The 20,862-nt window shown below is 50.9% G+C and overlaps 7 protein-coding genes across 7 annotated transcripts; 4 read left to right on the top strand and 3 right to left on the bottom strand.

Annotated features, from left to right (window-relative positions):
* Positions 1-785: 785 nt before the first annotated feature.
* On the bottom strand, positions 786-5,838 carry G6M90_00g028960 (uncharacterized protein; the record flags this gene model as incomplete). Its single annotated transcript, XM_066130019.1, has 2 exons — positions 786-4,871; positions 5,134-5,838. 2 exons carry the CDS (start codon positions 5,836-5,838, stop codon positions 786-788), a joined length of 4,791 nt encoding a protein of 1,596 aa, XP_065985633.1.
* A 2,556-nt stretch (positions 5,839-8,394) lies between these two features.
* G6M90_00g028950 (uncharacterized protein) lies at positions 8,395-9,327 on the top strand (the record flags this gene model as incomplete). The annotated part of the gene is made up of 1 exon (XM_014685786.1): positions 8,395-9,327. One exon carries the CDS (start codon positions 8,395-8,397, stop codon positions 9,325-9,327), a length of 933 nt encoding a protein of 310 aa, XP_014541272.1.
* An 873-nt stretch (positions 9,328-10,200) lies between these two features.
* On the top strand, positions 10,201-10,743 carry G6M90_00g028940 (uncharacterized protein; the record flags this gene model as incomplete). The annotated part of the gene is made up of 1 exon (XM_014685787.1): positions 10,201-10,743. The coding sequence occupies one exon, from the start codon at positions 10,201-10,203 to the stop codon at positions 10,741-10,743; it is 543 nt and encodes a 180-aa protein (XP_014541273.1).
* A 737-nt stretch (positions 10,744-11,480) lies between these two features.
* G6M90_00g028930 (uncharacterized protein) lies at positions 11,481-12,140 on the bottom strand (the record flags this gene model as incomplete). Its single annotated transcript, XM_014685788.1, has 1 exon — positions 11,481-12,140. The coding sequence occupies one exon, from the start codon at positions 12,138-12,140 to the stop codon at positions 11,481-11,483; it is 660 nt and encodes a 219-aa protein (XP_014541274.1).
* A 1,461-nt stretch (positions 12,141-13,601) lies between these two features.
* Positions 13,602-14,423, top strand: mask_1 (Ankyrin repeat and KH domain-containing protein mask; the record flags this gene model as incomplete). The annotated part of the gene is made up of 1 exon (XM_014685789.1): positions 13,602-14,423. The coding sequence occupies one exon, from the start codon at positions 13,602-13,604 to the stop codon at positions 14,421-14,423; it is 822 nt and encodes a 273-aa protein (XP_014541275.1).
* A 950-nt stretch (positions 14,424-15,373) lies between these two features.
* G6M90_00g028910 (uncharacterized protein) lies at positions 15,374-15,640 on the bottom strand (the record flags this gene model as incomplete). The annotated part of the gene is made up of 2 exons (XM_014685790.1): positions 15,374-15,555; positions 15,610-15,640. The coding sequence occupies 2 exons, from the start codon at positions 15,638-15,640 to the stop codon at positions 15,374-15,376; spliced, it is 213 nt and encodes a 70-aa protein (XP_014541276.1).
* A 1,687-nt stretch (positions 15,641-17,327) lies between these two features.
* Positions 17,328-20,576, top strand: G6M90_00g028900 (uncharacterized protein; the record flags this gene model as incomplete). The annotated part of the gene is made up of 1 exon (XM_014685791.1): positions 17,328-20,576. The coding sequence occupies one exon, from the start codon at positions 17,328-17,330 to the stop codon at positions 20,574-20,576; it is 3,249 nt and encodes a 1,082-aa protein (XP_014541277.1).
* Between the last annotated feature and the right edge of the window lie 286 nt (positions 20,577-20,862).

Raw genomic sequence — 20,862 nt, 5'->3', positions numbered from 1 at the left:
TATTCAACACTATTTGTATATTTTCGTGCTGCTGACAATTTATGCATCTGCACCGTGACAGTATGCTGCACACCTGGCATTGTCACGCTTTACGTGAGTTGCTGATGATAAAAAACGGTGCGCCCGCATCCATTGGGCTGGATTGGTGTAGTCGATCTCGCCTTTAATGTTTCAAAAATGGGCATTGGAGCTACTGAGCTGGCACTGCAAATGTGAAAAAGCGTTACATCTGCCAATGGCTCTTGTGACCGCTTGTAAAATAGAATAGTACCTTGAACTCTTTGTGATTCGACTAGGGTGCTGGGAGACACTACAAGAGCACGTTCAACACCAAATAGTGTGCCGTATTGAAGCCCAAGATGACTAAAAACTGGCAGGAGAAACAAGTCCAACGTTTAATCTGAATCTACTGAGTCAAGACCACATCTCCAGGTCTCGTCTTTAGCTGAATGAGGTACGCCAACGATAGATGGTACATCGATACATTTTCCAACCTAAACTAGAACAATAAATTACCACGTACATTATGGTGATACAGTCTGGTACTAATTTTCTCATTATACGTCTTCCTCAGGTTCTTTCGTAATGCTATCAGTCTTGCTTACTGGCAAGTTTATCCTAAATCTTATCGAGATGTTCAATTGTTGGCCCAAAGTGGGACAGAATAGAAAGCTTCTTTGTCCCTCGGAAGTTATACAGGAGCTATATTCCAAGAGACAGAAGCGTCAAGTTTAGCAGCCTAAGATCCTGGTGCTTTGTAGGTCTCCTTGGCTAGTTTATCCAATTCAAGGTTGTTTCTCACTTTGCGGTGCAGACGGCGGCTCACGGATGTTTGCGTCGGCCATGTGTGCAGCCTCGTCCTGCTCAACTTGGCATGTGAGCTGCTGATACGAATCTTTGATTGATAATGGTTTAATCTCAGGAATATTCAGGGCTTTTTGGGCTGCCTGGACAGCACGCTGAAACTGAGGCACTGGAATTTCTTGGTATCCACGGGGTAGGTGAATGTGGTAGACTTTGTTTTTCTCGTAGATAAACCTGTGATCCGAAAAGGCTCGTCGTAGCCACTTTCGATATAGTCTGGTGAAGCATTGGCCGTCCATCTCGGCAAGTTTTGAGCAGAAACTTTGGTCCGGCAAAGCTGCAAGATGATCGAAGGCTGTCATGGCGACATTATCACTCTGAGTGTCCTCTGGAAACTTGAGCAGATTGGCCATTGCCTGCAGTACATCAAGTGGTAGCTCTACTTGGACACTCAGAATGATTGCCGCCTGGACTCGTCTTTCGCGTGTAGGATTGTGCAAGGTTAATGCAAGTGCCTGAAGCACCTCCTTTGGAAGGGCTTTGTGAGAAGTCAATGAGTTGAATGCACACTGTCTGGTGCGTTGGTCGTGGTCCTCTAGTAAGCATGTCATCCTTTGGAAGACGGTTGTCGGTAACGTTCTGGTTACTTTGTTAAAGTCGAGAGACTGAATAGCCTCCTGCCGTATGTCTGTGTCGGGATCCTCTAGCAGATTTGCCACGGCCTGAACCACCTCTTCAGACAGCCCTACTAGTTGGCTACTGCAAGAAATGGCACGCTTTCGTACGTCTTCTTCAGAATTCGTGAGCAAGTCGACAGCCACCTTGGCAAGCTCCTCCTGCAGACCGAGACGCCACGGACCGGGCTCATGTCTCAAGACAAGTAATGCAGTCATACGTACCGATTTGTCCGAGTCTTTGAGCAGATATTCAAGCGCCAGAGCCAATTCCTCCGGCAGCGCGTCCTCATACAGCCTTCGACGGTTCATGGCCCGCGCCGCTTCCATCCGCACGAGTGCATCAGGATGGTCCTTCGCATGCGCCATCATCTGAATCACCTTCGTTGTTGACACGCCCGGGTGGGACAAGGAACCGGCAATGCATCGCTGGGTAATTATGGGACCGTTTTTGAGCAGATGGACCATTTGTTCAAAAAAGACGTCGTCCGACGAGAGCAAGACTCCTGCCACCTCTTTCAGCAGGTCTTTACGCGACTCTTCCGTGTCTTGCACTTCTGCGCTGGATAAAAGCACTCTGTCGTCAGGGCTCTGTAGCATCTTCATCAATACTTCAAGCACATCTTGCGAGAGACATGATTGCTTATACAAGGCAGAGACGGCATGTAAACAAACATGATTATCAGAGTCGTGAAGCAGGTCTACCAGGGCTTGAACCACGTATTGTGGCAGCGCGGTTTGCCTCTTCAAGGCCTGAACAGCGTACCTGCGAACATGATTATCAGAGTCGTGAAGCAGGTCTACCAGGGCTTGAACCACGTATTGCGGCAGCGCGGTTTGCCTCTTCAAGACCCGAACAGCGTCCCTGCGAACTTGATTGACAGCACTAGGGTCCTTCAGCAGGTTTACCAGCGCTTGAACCACGTATTGCGGCAGCGCGGTTACATGTATACCCCATATCGCCAAGGCCTCAACAGCTCGGTCGCGAACTTCATTGACAGGGCCCTTCAGCAGGCTCGCTAGGGCTTTAACCACACATGCATCTTGCGGCAGATGTGCTGATTGCGCACCCACATCCATATACAATTTTTCAGCCACTTCATAGCTGGAGCCGTGCTTCAGCACGTCCACCAAGCTTTGAAACACGTCTTGTGGCAACGTGGTTTCCTCCCGCAGGGCCCACAGGACATATGGACGAAGATCTTTATCAGGGCCTGTTGCCAGCCTCACCATGGCTTGAAACACATCTTGCGGCAGTGCTGATTGTTTCGACAAGATTTTGCTGGCGTCATGGCGGACCTTCTCGTCATCATCCTTTAGCAAGTTTACCACCGCGCGAATCACCTTCTCCGACAAGCTTCCGCGAGCATGTTGAATGTGCCGAAGAGCACTTCTCCCATCTTTTTCACCATCTCCCAGACAAGAAGCTATGTGGTCCATCACTGCCAAGGGAAGCACCGGTCTGGCAAGTAATGAATCATACAGCTGAGGTTCCATCTCTGGAAAGCCCTCCAAAGCTTCCGCTAAAACCTTGCCTGGAAATTCCATCTCAGCTGCTAGTCGCGAGCGACGGCTCCCTCCAAGTTCCAATAATAGCCATTGTTTCGCTTCGTACTCGAGATGCTGGTAAAACTTCTGGAACTTGGGCACCTTTGGCAATGACATCTCGCTGAGACAATGTATTACTAGCCGTTGATGGACCGGGCCAAGGAGGTCGCGCGGCTCGTTTTGGACCATGCAGAAGAAGTCACAGATTTGGTCATCATTTCCACCGAGCAAGCCGGCGACGAAGCGCCAGAAGATATCGCAGCGTGCATTATACTTTTCGTCGCGCACAAAGTCCTCAACGCTCACATCGACAGTGTTGGAGCTCGCTTCGTTTTTAAACCGAATAGTGACCAAATTACGCTTCGATTTCCACTGCTTGACAAAATACCGCGCCGCGAAATATTCCTGGAAGGTGAGGTGTATGAAGTGATGTCTTTGGTCCGCTGTCGCTACGGACGAGTCTGACGATCGCAAAAAGGAAACATCTCGACAAATCTTGCTGTAAAGAAACCCGGCGCAAAATTTGCCAGCTATCGTCTTCACATGTGTCTCTTGGAAATCAATAATGTTGTTGATTAGTCCACTGAACGCAAGGCCCTCCAACAAGCTCATCTCTTGGGGAACACGCTTTTCAACATATTCCCGCCCGACGCTCTGAAGATCGTCTTCGCTAAGAGGCTCATTATCTTCACGTCTCAATCCTAGTCGATGGACTACATCTTTCTTCCACAGCTTGAGCTCGATCAACTCGTACATGGAAGTCATGGTGTCTGGCACCGTTTCTAGTCTGTCATTCCAAGTATAACAGAGGGCATCTAGCTGAATCGGAATTCGCACTAGACCCTGAATAAGCCAATGTTGTTTGAGAAAGTTGCGCACTTGCTCGACTTTGTGCGTGTCGGTGAAGGCCATTCTGACATATTCATCAACCTGATCTGGATAGAAGCCAACAGTTTCCAGCTCGAGGTCCGGAGGGCTCACGCCCCTGGAAAGACCTGCTGCAGACGGCCGGGATGTGATGATGACGTTTGGTTGACTCAACAACTCCTGGACAAAAGCATACATGTCGCCACTGGAACTCAAGTCGTGTAAAATCTCGTCAAGACCATCAAGGAGAAATAGGGTCCTATTGGCGACTGCTGTCATTGATTCCGATAGTTCTCTAGCGAATTCGGGTTCGCTGGTTGGCCGCGAGAAGAACTCATGCAAAAGGAGCTTCTCGAGGTTGTATCCTGGGGTGTCCCGTGTGTTGCCTAATTTAAGATTGCGTAAGGGTATCCAAAGAAGGCGATCGAACAATCTCGTCCATGAGCAATGTAGCTCAGTTTCTGGTGTATAGAAATCGTGGACTATTTTCTTGCATAACGTGGTCTTGCCGACTCCCGCGCGTCCCCGAATCAGGATACGTCTTGGTTGCTTCCCCCCTTTATTTTGCTGAGCGTCGAATATCTTTGATAAATCGACCCGACGTATCTCTTCGGGTATCTCAACTTTTTGTCGATCCAAGAGCGAAAAAGACACCGAGTCATCTGCCTCATGACTCTTACCGTCGCCAGCCTTTTCGACAATAGCGAGGTTAATGTAGCATGATCTCATGGCAAGAGAATCGCCCGACAATCTTTTAATCTTGAGCTTGCCACTGTTAAAATATCTTTCTTTAATCATGCGATCCGCTCTGGCGAGTAGGCTCCCCTCTCGGATCTTTACAGCCATTTCTTCAATAGTTTTCGCGACGGTCGAGTAAGCTTGACACTTGGGGCCACCGAACTTGTTCATTAGGACGTGGGGTCGATCAAGACGCTGTTTTCTCCCTCCTATCAAAGTGGCCGAATCTTCATGCACCAGCTAGCACATGTAAGCTACATGATAAAGGAAGATTCGCGAGGGGGTGCGTAGAGAGATCCAATCCAGGCATTACTCTCAGAAGGACATTTACCTCTTTTGGCTGAAAAGCTCTAGCGCCTGATAACCATTGGGAGTAGACGACCAACAGCCAGGGCGTGAAATGATGAGCTTGTGAAGTATTATGTAATAGTAACACAGCAGCAAGTAATACCACTATCCAGACTATGTGTAGGAAAGGGGAAAAGACCCAGCACAGCCAAACTTTTCGTAGCAGATTAGTCTTCATTCCCTCCCAGAAGTATTCGGCGTGTATGTCGTGTTTACGTTGTAGCTCTACAAAGTCACGGACGAGCTCGTCGAGATGGGGTGGCGGCTCCCTCGTGCAATCGATCAAAGCCGATACCGAGCGGCCACCGAGCCATGCCCAGAGAGGCAAGACGAACTCGGGAATTTCTTTAAACGACGTGCCACGGAACGGCGTGGCCAGAAAAACAATGCCCCGGGTCGTTTTCCGGAGAGCCGTGAGGTCCCGCTCATCACTACCCAGCTTCGGATCTCTTGCCAGAGCTTTGATTAAGATGATGCCTCCAAGACACGAGGCGATGAAAAGAATGGGCCGTCTTGGTCTCCTCGGTGTTTCCCTGCGGCCTTCTGCCACGTGGAGGGTGAGCGAGTTGAGCAGATGCCGCGCCGACTCCTCGAGTGTCGTTGCAATGGTGTCGGGTTTTTGGACCAGCTCGGCGGGCCAGTTGCAGGTGAAAATTCGAGCTCCTTTGACCCTTGCTGCGAGCATGTTCTCGTCAAGCAGCCAGTTGACGTCTTCGCCCGGACTTTTGGAGTAGGCCCATGTCCCGGGTGACTGCGTGTCCAAGCCGTGGATGGCAATGATATCGAGGTCAGCATTCGCGTCCCGAGTGGCGGGGTTGGCCCGGAAAAGAACAGTTTTATTCTCATGGGAAGACGCCATCTTCTTTGCCGTCTTGGGGATGAAGCAAAATAATCGAGAGAAAGTATGATTAAGTGAGGGGAGGGGAAGCCACAAAGGGACAAGGCAGAGAAAAAGAGACATGGAAGGAGCCGCCCCCAAAAGATCCAACTTGGCAAGGCATGTGCGCCGGACTTCATGAGTGCCCAGCGATTATGCCTGCCGTCTTTGGGCGTCAATTGTGCTGCTCACACATCATCAGAAGCCAATAACATGGCAATACGGAGTACTTGAAAGTTACACTGCATCGAGTAGGTGTATTGGAAGCTGTGTGTATCAGCGGCTGTAGCCAATGAGCTGTTAGCTGACATGACAAGGTGCCAGGCCACAGCGGGCTCGGCTCACTCTTTGACGGATTGTCATCTCAGGTCTCAAACAGGGTGAAAAGACGCTGCTTCTAGTCTGAAAGTGCGCAACATTCTGTGTTTTAAAGTAACATTGAACCAACTAGACAAGTCCCTTAGTAGAATCGCATCCATGGCATGACTCCCGGGCATGGCATCAAGGCAAGAACTAGCCATTTCTATAACAACTAGTATTAAATTGCCATGTCACGGATATAAACAAGACTATGTTTCACGAGGGTTTTACTCGTTGTCGCCATTTATGCTAGTTTCCCCAACCTCCCTTGTCACCGTGACCCCTGATAGTCGTCAACTCCTCGTCAGCAACCACTATAGATTTCTCTCCAGTATTCTCACCGGGAATCGCGGCAGCTCTTCGTAAACGCAGATATTTCTTCACGGAATAGCTAGCTACCTCTGGAGGGACCATGCCGACGACAGAGACGGACTTGGTGACTCGAACACGGCAGAGGATGCTGTAAATATCCAAGACCGAAGCCAAAAATTCCATTTTAGCCCAGTGCCGTTGGGGGCAGTGTGTTGGGCAAAGATCCGTCATGGCAGCGGTGCATGTCCCGGCCGAATTGACCTTTTCCCTCCATCATTCTCGATGAGCAAGTCAAGAAGAAAATTATCTGCGACGCTACCGAGTATCTTGAACTGTTCAAGAAGCAATGGTATTCTAATCGGGGAATTCCCTACAGGCGCAGCTATCTCTTCCATGGGCCATCAGGAACCGGTAAAAGGTCTCTGAACCTTGCCATGGCTGGCTTCTTCGGAATGCGTATCTACATTATTAATCTTGATAATACCAGTACCACTGAGGACGATCTGGCGTTCCTCTTTGCTAGTCTCCTGGAACAATGTTCTGTTCTTCTCAAAGACGTCGAATATGCTGGTCACATCCGTGTCCGGGACTGACCTTCACGCCAATGTCCCTCCGTCACGAGATATGTTAGACGGAAATTGCCCTGTTACATAAGGGCTACGGTCACGGGATTAGGGCAGAAGGTCCTCACCGACTTCTTGTATAAATAGACGTCTTCGGTCCCTCAAGGCCTTGAGGAAAACCAAGGACCTTTGATACCAAAGACTGTTATTAGTTGAATTGGGCTAAATTGCTCCAAGCCCTCTATTGAGCCCTTGTCACAAGATACCGCTTGTCACAACAGAAGCCAACCGCGCATCAGCTACTTCCACCCGGGGGCGTATAGCCTTGTCGGGCTTGCTAAATGTGCTTGATGGCGCAGCGTTCAAAGAGGGTCGCGGTGCCATCTTGACAACCAACGATATCAGTTCAGGCCATCTATACATTATACGAAACGAGGCCAAGGGCGGACAGGCGACAAATGTCGGATGCAGCCGAATTTGCTGCCAAGCTCCCAGAAGAACTACAGTTTTGTCTAGTCGAAATTCAAGGCCTCCTTCCCCGGCTTAAGAACAATCCATCTGCTGCTATAGCTGCTACGGACAAATAGGTCGCACAACATTATGCAGGAATTATAGCAGGAGAGGGTATTCTTAACCTCTGAAGTAGTGCAAGAAATATTAGATAATCACATCTGAAATAACTGTAGCTCTGTAATGTTCGTGCTTAGGATAATGGACGCCAAGTCTATATATAAATTAGCAGACACGTAGCCTGCGTGAACTTACCAGCGAGGTGCTGAAAAAACGGAAGTCGGAAGGCGCGACAACAAGAGAAGCCTCTGTCATTTAGGCAAACCATTTCTACTGCGTAGCCATGTAATGGGACTTGACATGCCAAGCTGAGAATGCCCTTCGTCCGACTTTTGCTCGCCTATCTGGCCTGCCCTGGCGTGATTTGTTAAATTTGGCCTAACATAATCGAGATCTCTTGTTGTTTGCATAAGAGTTAGGGTTAGGGTTGGCTAAGGAATGTCAGATTTACTAGTCGAGGCAGTTGTCCACACTCTCAAGTGAATATTGTCTGTTCAGCCCCAGAAAGCATTATTTGACATCCCCTTTGCTGTAAAGGGATTAACGATGATCTATTTAAACCAACAGAGATGCCTACGAGTCCGTAATAAAGGCTCCAAATGACGGCGGCGTTGGCTGGGGGATGGCGAATCACGTGACCACACCCCTTACATTTGTACAACAGCTGCTCCATGCTCTCATCCCCATCAGTTCTTCATCATCCAAATATCAACGCAAATAATCTCCAACACCCATGGGCCAATCCATTGGAAGTCTGTTCCCGCTTCGGTGGCGACTCTGGCTGGGCAAACTGCTTTTCCCGCCCCTCGGCCCTTCTACATACAGAGTCAGCTGGCATCGCGTAATCAAGGGACCATGCGATCCCACCGAAGTCGAGGCCATGAATTACGTCGCCGCGCACACCACGGTTCCGGTGCCCAAAATCTATGCTGTGCATAACGAGGGTCACTTTACCTACATTGAGATGGAATTTATTTGTGGTGAAACCTTGGAGGAAGCGTGGGAGCATCTGTCAAAAGGCCAGATGATGGCCATCTTTGACGATCTCAAAAACCACTTGTCGAGCCTCCGCGCGCTGCAGCCTCCAAAACAGGGCATGGTCTCGTCTGCGCTCCAGAACCCGGCGTTTGACTGCCGCATTGGCTTTCGCTTCTTTGGACCCGTAAGCCACGACGGCTTTCACTCACTTACGCGAGGGCATTTAATCATGGAAGATGTCGAGCCGTTTCTTGGCCCGGAAGTAGCAAAGACGCACACGGGCAGCTATGCAACGTACTTTACCCACGCAGATCTAGCGCCAAGGAATATCATGGTGCGAAACGGACGTATTATAGCCATCATTGACTGGGCTTTTGCGGGATGGTATCCGGAGTATTGGGAATATACAAAGGTGCACTATAATATGTTTATGGGTCAAGATGTTTGGGTGGAATATATGCGTCTTATCTTGCCTGGCTATGAGACGGAACTTGCAGCGGAGCGAATCCTTTGGAGAAGGCTACCGGAGCCGGGGACGATTTCTGGCACATTCTCCAATCCCCACGTTCATACCAAGGGTTCGACTCCTTCCGCAGAATGGTTGAGGAAAAGAGCTGGTCTCAAATCAAAAGACTTGTGGTCTCTTGCCTTGGCTAGAGGAAATTATGACACTACTGTCGTAACCTAGGTAATTTACAAGAAGTTGAATGGCAAGAAACAAGAAGCGAGGAAAAGTTGAGTTGAGTATAGTGGACCTTTAAGCTTTCTGTTCATTAATGCGAGGGAAGACTCTACTTTCAGGCTTTTGACTTTTTTTTTTTTTTTTTTCAGAAATAAAGAGCAACAACGAGGGAGAGTCCCTGAGAATCAAGCCGTGTAGCCTTGCACGCTTGCATGCGCTGCAACAAGATAAGCGTGGCCGCCGCCCTCCATGTCATAAAAATTACACAACCAACAGCACGCCAACAAGTGGTGTCCCAATAGGCCAATGTGACCTCCCATGCTTGTTTACCCAGGTTTAGCTCTCCGGTGGAAGCTCCCATTATCCCATGATTGGATATAATTGCATATGCCTTTGTCACCCACGATGCAAGTCGACGGCTGAGTCGGTTTCAAACGTGGGACCATCTCCACACCGGGGCGCTTAGGGCTGCATCATGCAGGCGATTATGACCGATCCGACGCGCTTGTGAGGCTCATGAGAAATGTCATTATGACGATAGTGCCAGCGGTAAGAGAGGCACCTTGATTGGGCACAGCCGGACAGCCCCCAGCGAGGCTGGCTGCCTGCCGCTGGCACCAGCAAAAGGGCCGGGCTTCTAATATACCACAACCAACACTCGGGGGATAACTACTTAAAACCAGAAATCCCGCGGCATTCATCTCGCTTTTTTCCCGTCATCAAACTGTCTACACCAGCCTTATTGTAAACTCTTCCCCTCAAGCGGCTGTTTCTCTATCGTCTACAAAAACGTTGGTGAGTTTAATCAGAAGAACCACCGCTGCCATACTTACAGAAATACCCTCCAGGTTGGATACTACTTTGATACCAGACTCCACCATGGCACGATTAGCTACCGTCGCCTTGTACCATCGGGATACTCTTTCCAAAGGTCATTCCCGGCGAATTTTTGGGTACGACGCTTTCCACTGGGGAATGATGGTCATGCCGGAAAGTAGTCACGGCCGAGATTGCAATGCGTATGAAGCCACGGATGCATCTGAAATTGACCCCGCCACTTTCAGGATGAAGAATCCTCACATGAACTGGTGGTTCCGTCCTAAAGAAAACATTGACCCCGAGCTTAGTTCCAAGCTTATTGGGCGCATCGTTATCGGTCATATACCGGAGGATGTATTAAACCTTGAACTAGAGAAGTTTTTTGCCAGCATTCCCTTGCCGGTTAAAAACACGAATCCGCAGGAGAGCTGCGTGACTTGGACCGTGAATGTTATTCTGGCGCTGCAAGGGAAGAATTGGGCATGGACCTTTGATATTGAACCGTTCAAGGATTGGGCGCTTGCTTACGCTGACGACAGAATGAAGTTGACTGATTCTACCCAGCCAAAGGTGGTGACATACAGTGCACAAAACGGAGAGTAGGGGAATCAAAGAGTTTTGTTTGTACTTGAGGCAAATTTCGCATAGTCTAGAAATGCATCTACCCCATTGATGGTAGCGTACTCCTCTTTTAGTACAGCAAGGCAGCTGGTGTCACTCATCGTTGGATCATGTGCCCCCGTCCAATGTATTATTCACTGGGGCTGGGCTGAAAAGACCAAGGAGCCAGTTCCATAGTTGATACCATGGCCCTGTCCGAAGCTCACCACAGCGTCATTGGCTATAAGCGGTGATTGACCAACGGCCTATTGTTTGAACTCCGTCTTATGACCCGGAGCGTTATAAAGTGCTGCAGGGCGTTAGTTTCGTGGTGGACCCGGAAGTCATTGTCTGCGAATATTTGAGGCAAAGCATGCATCTATTGATAGATGATGAGATTTAACGGAGCCTGGTCACCGGATTCACGGCTTACAGGGGATGTATCAAGAGGGAAATTACTCATCCTATATAGCCTGGACTACTATCTCATAAGCTATCCATATATTGAAAAACTTCCTGACTTAACATCAATGCACTTTTCTTAAAGGATTTGTGGTATTTAAAGGCAAAAACAAGTGATAATCTCATTTATCACCTGTAAAATATAGCGATCAACATACAGCTTGAAGAAGGTAACTCTATCCAGTCAAAGTTCCACATTCCATCCACCTCTGGCCTTTGCCCCCCGAAGCTCCTTGCACCCGCAAACTCTACGCATGCCGCTCGCTACATATGTAGCTTTACGCGCCGTCAGGCTTCCTCTCACCCTTCTTCCAATAGATTCTCTCTTCGTTATCCTGATGATACTCCTTTTCGCCTATCTTGTTCTGATCAAGCCAGATGATCACGTCCACCTTGCCATGGCTGATAATTTCATCGAGCTCGACGCTCCAGAAAATGCCGTCCCTTTTGGGCGTCTGATCATGCGGGAAGATGAGGTAGGCCTTTCCCTTTGCCTGCTGCGCATAGTACTTGGAAAACGCCTTCTGGAAGTCTCTAAAGGTCTCGGCGTCAATGTCCTTGTACTGGCCCTGCTGGTAGAAGTTGTCGCTCTTCCAGATGTCGCGGACTGTGGTGAGTCCCTGCTTTTTCGCCGTCGCCCAGTCTCTGATTTTGGCAATCGTCTGCCTGCCTTGGCCCGAGAAGAAAGCAGCCTTGTCCTTGTGTGGATGCCCCTCCTTGGCGTACTTGTGGAAGTCTTTGCCATCCCTGATCAATTCCACGACTTCATTCTTGTCTGGGATGTGCTTGTTGCGAGGATAGAGCTCAAGGCTGCTGAGGTCGCTGACAGGGGCTCCAAGGGCAGTACCTGACTGTGAGGAAAAGAGGAGCAAGGAGCTCAGGAGGGAAAATAGGAAGAGGAGGACTCCGCCTTTGCGGTTGGAGGTAGAGTACATCATATTTGGCTGGAGCCAACTTGTGGATGCAGAGCAAGTAGTTTGAAAGAGTATAGATGATGGAGTGCGTTTGGGTGATGATTCAGAACAGAAGCTGAGGAGTCTCGTGGAATGAGGCCATGTTTATAGTTTAGCCTTGGGCATAGAGCTTCCTCTTCTCTCAGAAACCTCAGACTGCCATTATTTCGTGCTACGAGATACTGACACGGCTACGACGCGCAAGGGGTCATACGGTGCTGACTCTGGTAGGTCTCGTTGTACAGCGTTCTCAATACGAAGTGAGCCATATTCCGCAGCTTCATTCATGTCGCGATACACTTATTGCGTATCTTTGGTGGCGAAAAAAAGAATTCTGCCTTAACCGCTACCGATCTCGGCTTACACTCCAAAGGATAACGGCACGGGAATCATCCTAGTCGGCCAGCACCACCTCCGTGAGGAGCCGGAAAAGCACCTGGGGACTGCTTTGGAGGACATTTGCAGCATGGTAGAATGCCGTCTCGGACACTCCCCGATGGGATTGCAGTTGGGCATGCAGCAGCATGTTTACCTCCTCCGCGAGATTCATCAGCATCAAATAGCCCTGTCTTCTGTCTTGCTCTTTCCAGGATTCCGTTGTTTCAGCAGACGTCTCCGCCAACAGCTTGTGCTCATAAACGCTGATTTGTCGTGGGCAATATGCACCACGTTTAGCGACCACCAATCCTTCCGAAATCACCGAAAAACAAAGGAGGATCCTAGTTGCGGAGACGTCTAAAATTTGCCATGATAACGTAGACGAGTCCTACCTTTTCCTAGACGGCACGAAACTTGATGCACTCCCAATCCTTCAACGGCCCGTCGCCGTTGTTCACTGGCACCTCCGCAAGTAAGCAAGGCAGAGGCAGTGTCGGCGATCAGTGCCCAACGCAGGGCTGCTCGGACCAAGACGTCAATTGAAACAAATTGTTGCAGTTGGTGTGACCCAGGCGTAAGCTCCGGGCAGTAGTTGTTGCTTCGTCTCCAACTTTCGAGGGGGAAATTGCAGCCGAGACGTCTATACTGAGCCCGGGTAGTGCATTTGGAATATGTCGCCGACTGTTTCTACATGTGAAAGATCAGCATGGTAACAACACGTGAAAGCATGACTCGAACTCGGTGGCAACCATCCCCCCCCCTTTCTCCCTTCGCAAATAATTGTGAGCAGCCTGATTCGTCTCAGAACAAGGACCAAGCTCGGTCCAGCACACTTTGTAGCACAAGCCTCCGGTTGCTGACGGGGAGGATGTTTTGGCCGTCTCACAAGAGCCGTCACAACTCAGCCCAGGAGCCGGATTAACCAACTCCGAAGTCAGTTCCAAATTTCGTCATCGCCGACAAATCATTCAAATCACCTTCCATTTCGTCATTCCACAACCAAAAAAAAATAAAAATAAAAAGAGTCAAGCCTTCTCATTTACCGTACACTCATCTGCTCTGTTCATCATGTCGTCTACCGCAAATTTGTTGCCAGACAAAGTGGGGGACGACATCGCCAACGGCAACATCCAAGGCGTCTCAGAATTCTACACATCAGCAGACCCGTCGAAACAGTCGGATTTGCTCAGGGGAATAGCAGGGCGCGCAGCAAAAGCAAAACAGGTCGACATGCTCAACTGGGTCTTTAGCCAAGGGTTCCAGCTAGCGCCAGACTCGTTAAACAACGACTTTTACCACCAAGTGTGCTGGGCGCGCTCCCTTGCCGTGTGGCAGGCGCTTGTCCGAAACGGAGTCGAGATTGGCGGGCACCATAGCGAATTTATAGGCGACGCACTGAGCTTTGCAGCATACCATGGCGACGTCGAGATTGCACGCTTGCTCCTGGAGAATGGCGTGGACCCCAACCAGGCATGGGGATACGACGATGTAGAGCCGGGTACTTGGGCCGTCGTTGGCGAGCATCCGTCGCTGGAGATGCTACGTCTGATGCTTCAGCACAGATGGCACCCGGACGAGAGCGGCGCGCATATTGCCGCGGCCGAACGGGGCAATATGGAGGCGCTGCAGTTGCTGGTTGACCATGGTGCTGATCTGGAGCTGGTAGAGGGATGGTGGTTCAATTCGGTGGTGATTGAGAGGGACGAGCGGGGGACCGCCTTGTATCGCGCGGCGTACAAGGGCCAACATGAGCCGGTGGCATACTTGATGAGTAAAGGTGCCGATGTGTGGTTCAAGGATACAAAGGATCGGTCGGTCTTGTGGGCGGCGAAGCAAGGGGGGAACGACAAGGTGGTGACGTTGTTGAAAGAATCGGGGCTGGAGGAATAATCGACAAGGCATACGTCTGGCCACGTATTGCGATGCGTGTTTGTATGGTATTTTCTCTGGAATAACACGGTTCTCTACCCGATGACGTTACCTACTTAGTTGTCAACGGGTAGTTTGGGTATAACCAAGCACATGGTGTTTATATATTTAGTCTTTACATACTGTAGCGCCAGCAAAATTTTCAGTCAGGTTGAGGAATGCAAAAAAATACAATGGATATGCATGTATACTTGAAAGCTCCCTTTCACATTCGCGCCTGGCCATTAAAAATCACATCCCCCAAAGTTCATCACCACCAGGTGGTGCGCGGGGTTCAATGCAAAGTAATCTGGACGGTCGGTGTGTGGGTCACACTGGCGGGGTGCTTTCAGGGACGAACCGACATGGATGGACTTGACATTTCGGTTTCAACTGCCCCTGAACAGGTCAAGTGGAATTTTCCGCATCTCTTTAGCTGCAATGTGGCTCGTGGGGCCTCTTCTGCCATACAAGTCTCCTGGGTAAGCGAGTCTCCACGAGCCATTGGGCAACTAAAGAGATTACGAGGCAGGCGGGTCATTGCGGGGGCCCCTCTGCTCCGGTTACTGGCCGTTTAATTTCTATTTCAAGATTTAAATTTACCGCAATTTTCCGATTGGTCATTGACCCCGGGAACAAACACCCCACAACGTCTCGCTTACCTCGATGTCGTGAGGTACTAGGACATAGACCCGCTCGGCAGTTGAAATCCGGCGGCGTGGGACGATTAATCACAAGGGGAAGCGAATATAGTGTCACAGGAGACGGGGTAGATGTTTTATCAAATGCGCAACATTTTCTCTCCGTGACTAACGTGGGGGGCATACGGCCACCCAGACATGACAATACACTGCCGCTTAGACGCCGCCGAGTAGAAGAGGGAATCAATCGATTCACCTTGACTGCCGGGCCCGTCGTCATCTGCGGACACGTCACTTTCCCGCCAACTTGTTCATCAGATTCTTTATATCGTCGGCCGTCTTTGCGTATTCCAGGAACAGCTGTGACAACTCTTCCTTTTGCTTGGCATCCTCCTGGCGCTGCTCAAGGTGCTGGACGGTGCCGTGCTGGGGCGCGTCGGCGCTGGCAGCGACGGTCATGAAGGTGGCGGCCACTGCGGCTGCGTTAGCTGGGCATGATGCGTGGAAACAGAGGTAGAGCAACTCACAGGCCAGGGCAACGGCAGCAAATCGAACCATTTTGACGCTTTGGTGTGTTTTAAATGAGTGTGTGGATGTGGGAACAATGAGCGAGTACGGATGAATGCTGGCCTGTAGAAGCAAAGGCAGGACTAGACGTTGGGATATATATATCTCAGACGTCTACAGCATCATGCAAGTATCCGGACAAGTTGGATCAGATGACCGCCATGTGAACGCGCCTTCTTCACAACAGTTGGCAATAAGCATGGCATGGCATGGCATGGCATGACAAGACACAGCCTTATGTGCGTCACGCTAGTCTGGGGTTATATTCGGCGTTATGCATCCTCACACCACGAGCTTTTAGTGCAACAAAAGCCTCGCACTATGAACTAGCTGACAAGTCTATGAAACATTGACACACGTCAGGCAACGGCAATGCGTCTGGTCTCTTTGTCGCGCATCGGTAGTTGTCGCCGTCGATCATTGCGCAGCGCAATAAGGGTACATATGTAACGGATAATCCCTCCGGTCTCCACCGAGCCGAGTCATTCTAGAGTTTCCATCCTCGTTATTACCAGAGACATGGAGCCTACACGTGGAAAGACGACCAACATCACTTGGCGCTTCATCGTGCGATTCGCGAGCTTGAACCCCGGCCGTCGGGCTCAACTCGCAGTCCTTATTTTCATAGCCGATACCGGGGAAATGGGTATCCCAAGCAGGGGCTATTACCGCGGAGTTATCGCTTATGCATCGCCCCGGAGAGCAAAATTGGGGAGCCCGGCATTGGAGGTCAACTCGTACCGAGCACGTCGCCTGACTCTCGTGGAGCATCGTATTGCTTCCCATCAGTTGGTGTCCCTTGATGGCACTTGCTAGAGGCATACATCCATGTCTCCTTCTCTTCCGTCTCTTGTCAAAGACACGTGTTGCAAAAGCAAGGTAATATCACCAACAGCCCAGTGAGGGTGAATCACCCTGTTTAATTACATGTCGAATGGTAACTTTCTCAATGTTTCATCCCACTTCATACCCTCCAAGCACGCGTCCCTACGACAGAAATTCCCTCGGCTTGCGAGTCGTGGTTATGTCGTATCATCGGCTTTGACCGACAACTCGGCTGCCAGCCTCAAACTCAGCACCACAAGGGTTCCCAAAAATTCTGACGCAGCCTTCACTACTTGCTCTTTGCAAAATAGTCTCAATTCATGCCATTATGCACTTTCGTTTCAGTATATGCCAAGAAACCAAGAGTCATGATGGTCAAGCACGCAGCAAGGCGGCTGCACTGCCGGCATGGCTATGTCGATCTACAATGCCGCACGTCTGTGACGATCACCATCTCGGAAATCCCTTTCTTCATTCCAGCATGCTGTTCGTATACCGACGCATATTCATGTGCATAATCATGCGATCCTGCATAATCTGGACAATAGCATGACATGACGGCATAGCCATCTTGTCCTATGCCTATCCACTCGGCAAACTAGCCATGGAAGCTAGTGGTCATGTCATCACGAGGCATATACTTCCAACTACACGAGAAGAAGAGAAAGCAAGTTTCGTTATGTCCCGGCATGTAAGCAAGAATGGAGTATATATCTTCATGTCGTTTTCCACTTGGATCCCATCTTCTTCACGGGCTTCACCCATCACTTCATCAACTCACTCGCTTCACACATTCATTCATTAGTTTATTCTTCACCACATTCTTTACTTACAGATATTGACTTCCGCCACCATGCGGTTCACGCATGGCCTAGCCCTCTTGGGCCTCGCCGTCATGGCAGCCGCCTACTCCGAGGTTGGCATCTACGAGCGATTCTACTTCTACTATGCTTATAAACTGGATGCCATGACCGTGGGGGAGAAAAAGATTGCCACCGGATGTGGTGCCAATTGCAATTTTGACGAATTCATCAACTTCGTTGAAGAAAACAAAGGCGCGAATCTCCGCAAGGTCTCCACCGAACACTTCCCCGACATTGAGAGGACTGCCGAGCTGTATGCGAATAGCGGCGCGGCGACCCAAGTGAGGGAAGGGCGTGTCTTCAATGGAGTCGGTAATTACGGAGAACTCTTCGAGAAGGTGCGGACTAGGCTCGAGGGTCTCCAGCACAAAACGAACTACGAGTACGACAAGCTGTCGGGGGAAGAACTGGCAACCAAGGTCCAGGAGGTCAAGACAAAGCTTATGGAATCCCTGAAGCAGGTCTGGCAGGGCCGCGTGCGAGCCTCGTTGTCTTCTTTCAAGCCATACGAGGGTTTCAAAATCGTCGAGACTGCCGACGGCAAAGCGGTCGACTTTAAAGCCACACTCGAAGCCAAGGAAAACAAGGGAGCCATAACAGAAGAGCATCTGAAGAAGCTTTGGGACGAGCATGTAGAAAATTTCAAAGGCGCAGATGCCGTCAAGGAATTCAAGCCGCTCAAGGACTGGCACCCAGCTATTGTTGAGGAGAATGGAATCATCAGCATGAGATCTTCGTTGGAGGGGGCAGTGGAGAGCGGCTGGATTCCAAAAGATTCAAAATGGCTCCAGAGAAATTGGAAGAAGAGCTACGATATCGGCCATAGTCGCAACGTTGACTCTGTTGGGGATACTTACAAAGCCTTGGAAACCAAACTCTGCCCGGGGGCGCCTAGCAGACGTGATTTTGGACTGCTGCGCAAACGACAGGCCCTTCTCTGTATTAGAGCCGCCGAGATTGAAAAGACCATGGACATCAAGGCAGGGGATGTGGACAACGGGGGTAAGCCGCCGGGAGAGAAGCCGCCGAACCCGGGCGAGGAGGGCAAGCCGCCGGGAGAGAAGAACATCCCGGCCAGCGAGGAGCAAGTCAAGAGGGCCAACAGTGTGTCGGAAAACTCGTTTGAGAAGTCGGCCGAGAAGCGCCTGGGCAAAGTACCAAAGTCGTTTGAGGAAAAGTACGGGACGAATTCGTACAAGGAGCTGCGGACCAAGGCCCTCGAGTACAAGCCACTGGAGCCCAACTCGCCCAAAATTCGTTCCGGCGGCACCGGTCTCTCCAAGGTCGGAAAGGCCTTGGGCGCCGTCGGCGGCGTCCTGTACGTCAAGGGCATCATCGACGCCTTCAGGGACCACGTCTCTCCTCTGCACTTCTTCGCGGCCGTCACCTCCATCGTCCCCTTTCTGGGGTGTGCCGTTGAAACTGGCGCCTCGGTCGAGGACAAGGTGCCCGCCGGCTTCATCGTGGCCGAGGGCGTCTTGTGCAACGTTGCCGATGCCCTGCTCCTGACGCCCTTTTGGCCGGTCGGCATCGCGCTTCACCTTGTCAATGCCGTTGTCAAGTTCTTCCGCCCTCCTCCCACGCCGCCGACCGTCTTGGAGCTGGCCGAGAAGCGAGACGCGGTCTGGGCTCACGCGCTCGAGGACATTTACCGATACACCTACTCGGCGTACGAGACCCAGCAGAAGTCGTCCTTTGCCTTCAAGACGGAGAACGCCCTGTTCTTCGACTCGCTCAATGTCCTCTCCGAGTCGGCCGACACCATTGGCTCGCTGAATGCGACAGGCTCGGCTGAGCTGTTTGATCCCAAGCTGTTTCCCGACCAGAGCGCCGTGCCAGACGCGGCCGAGCTCGAGACCAGGTCCAAGGAGGCCATTACAAACCTTGAAGAAGAGGAATGGGGAGCCGTGTTGCGCCGCCAGCGCAACACTCTGCTTCGTACCGCCATTGCCACGGCCAACGGCTCGCTCTTTGAACTGGACAAGGCGGCTGTCGACGTCAATGACAAGTTTATCAAGTATATCGAATCCCCGGAATTCAAGGAGACGTATCCCAATAGCGGCTGGCAGGGGGAGAAGATTCTTGCCTTTTTCAAAAATTGGGCAACTTCGATCCGCAAGCATCCTGAACTGGGTGTGGCTGGACCTGCAGGGCTACTTCTTGCCATACCTGCAGGGGAGGACAAGGACTTTGAATACCCTGATATCCATACCTTTATCAATAAGAGAGTCGAGGAGACAACCGAGTATGTGAGATCGAAACCTCCGGTGTTGCCACGGGCGCTAGACGTTTCATTTGTTCTCGGGCAGTCCAAGGCACTTTTGAACCTTCCCAAAGACACGCTATCCCCCTTGTCCTTCTTGGAGGTTGAAGTGAGCTCGGCATCTGAAAAGCCCCTTTCACCACTATACCTCCAGACACTTGTGGTCCGCCACACGCGGGAGATTGTCGACGTCATGTACGGGCGCATGAAGGAATCGGACCTCAAAGACACCGACTTTGCCGTGCAAGATCCCGAGCTCCTCAAAAACTTCCGCCTCCTCATCGCCATGAAGCTCGGCGCGGTCCACGACGCCGACCGAGTCGCGGAAATCCAGAGGCGCCACCCCAGCGGCTACGACCCCGAGCTCCTCAACCACCGCGGCCTCGTCCGCGCCATCACCCCGTACATCCCCGTCGTCCTGGAAAATCCCACCGACCCCGTCCCCGTGTCTCACTACCTGACAATGGTATCTGGCCTCGAGAAGACGCTTGTCGACGAGGCCCTCCAAGCCCGAGTGGCCAAGTACGTCGAGACACAAGACGAGGCGACCAAGAGCTTCTGGGAAGAGCAAAAGAAGAACTTTAACAGTCTCAAGGCGATTGCGGAAAAGATTACCGGTGTGCTGGCCCGCCCGCCCTCTATGCCGGGCGACTTTCTGGCCAAGCACAAGCCTACGTGTGTTAGTAAGGGCCAGGACGAGACGATGTGCCAGTACTTGGTGGAGGCGTGCTACTTTGCCGAGAACATGGGCGACGAGTTTGTCAACCAGTGCTTGGACGCGGCCGTGTCGCTTGAGAAGACGAGGGAGCACAAGGTTGACCTGTGCGCCAAGTTCCCCAGCTACAACAGCTGCGAGCTGGCTATTCATGACTGCGACAAGACGTACAGGAATAGCATGTACACGGTGCTTTTTGAGTGCGCGGCCAGGGCTGCGCCTGACCGTGAGGCAGAGTATGCCAAGATGGCGGCCGAGTAGATGACCAGTGGGAGATGCTTTGTGTGAACTGGAGGAGGGGGCACGGCTGGATTGGTTTTTTAGAAATTATGACGAGAATGTTTTAGGGATGAATGGGATGGTCTAGTGGGACTTGATTGGCATTTTTGGCAGTTGTGCATGATGTGTATAGGTATATGTGACGGTGGCTGCAAGTAGCCCGACATTATGAACTCTGACATTCCTGGTCTTGGGGAGCTGGTTTATAAAAGATGTAGGCAACTTGATGCACTTGAACTTGCGTTCATCTACTTTTATGTGTGATGCT

This window comes from Metarhizium brunneum, chromosome 1 (assembly GCF_013426205.1).
Source record: "Metarhizium brunneum chromosome 1, complete sequence".
NCBI lineage: Eukaryota > Fungi > Ascomycota > Sordariomycetes > Hypocreales > Clavicipitaceae > Metarhizium > Metarhizium brunneum.
This window is presented reverse-complemented; position numbering and strand designations above follow the sequence as displayed.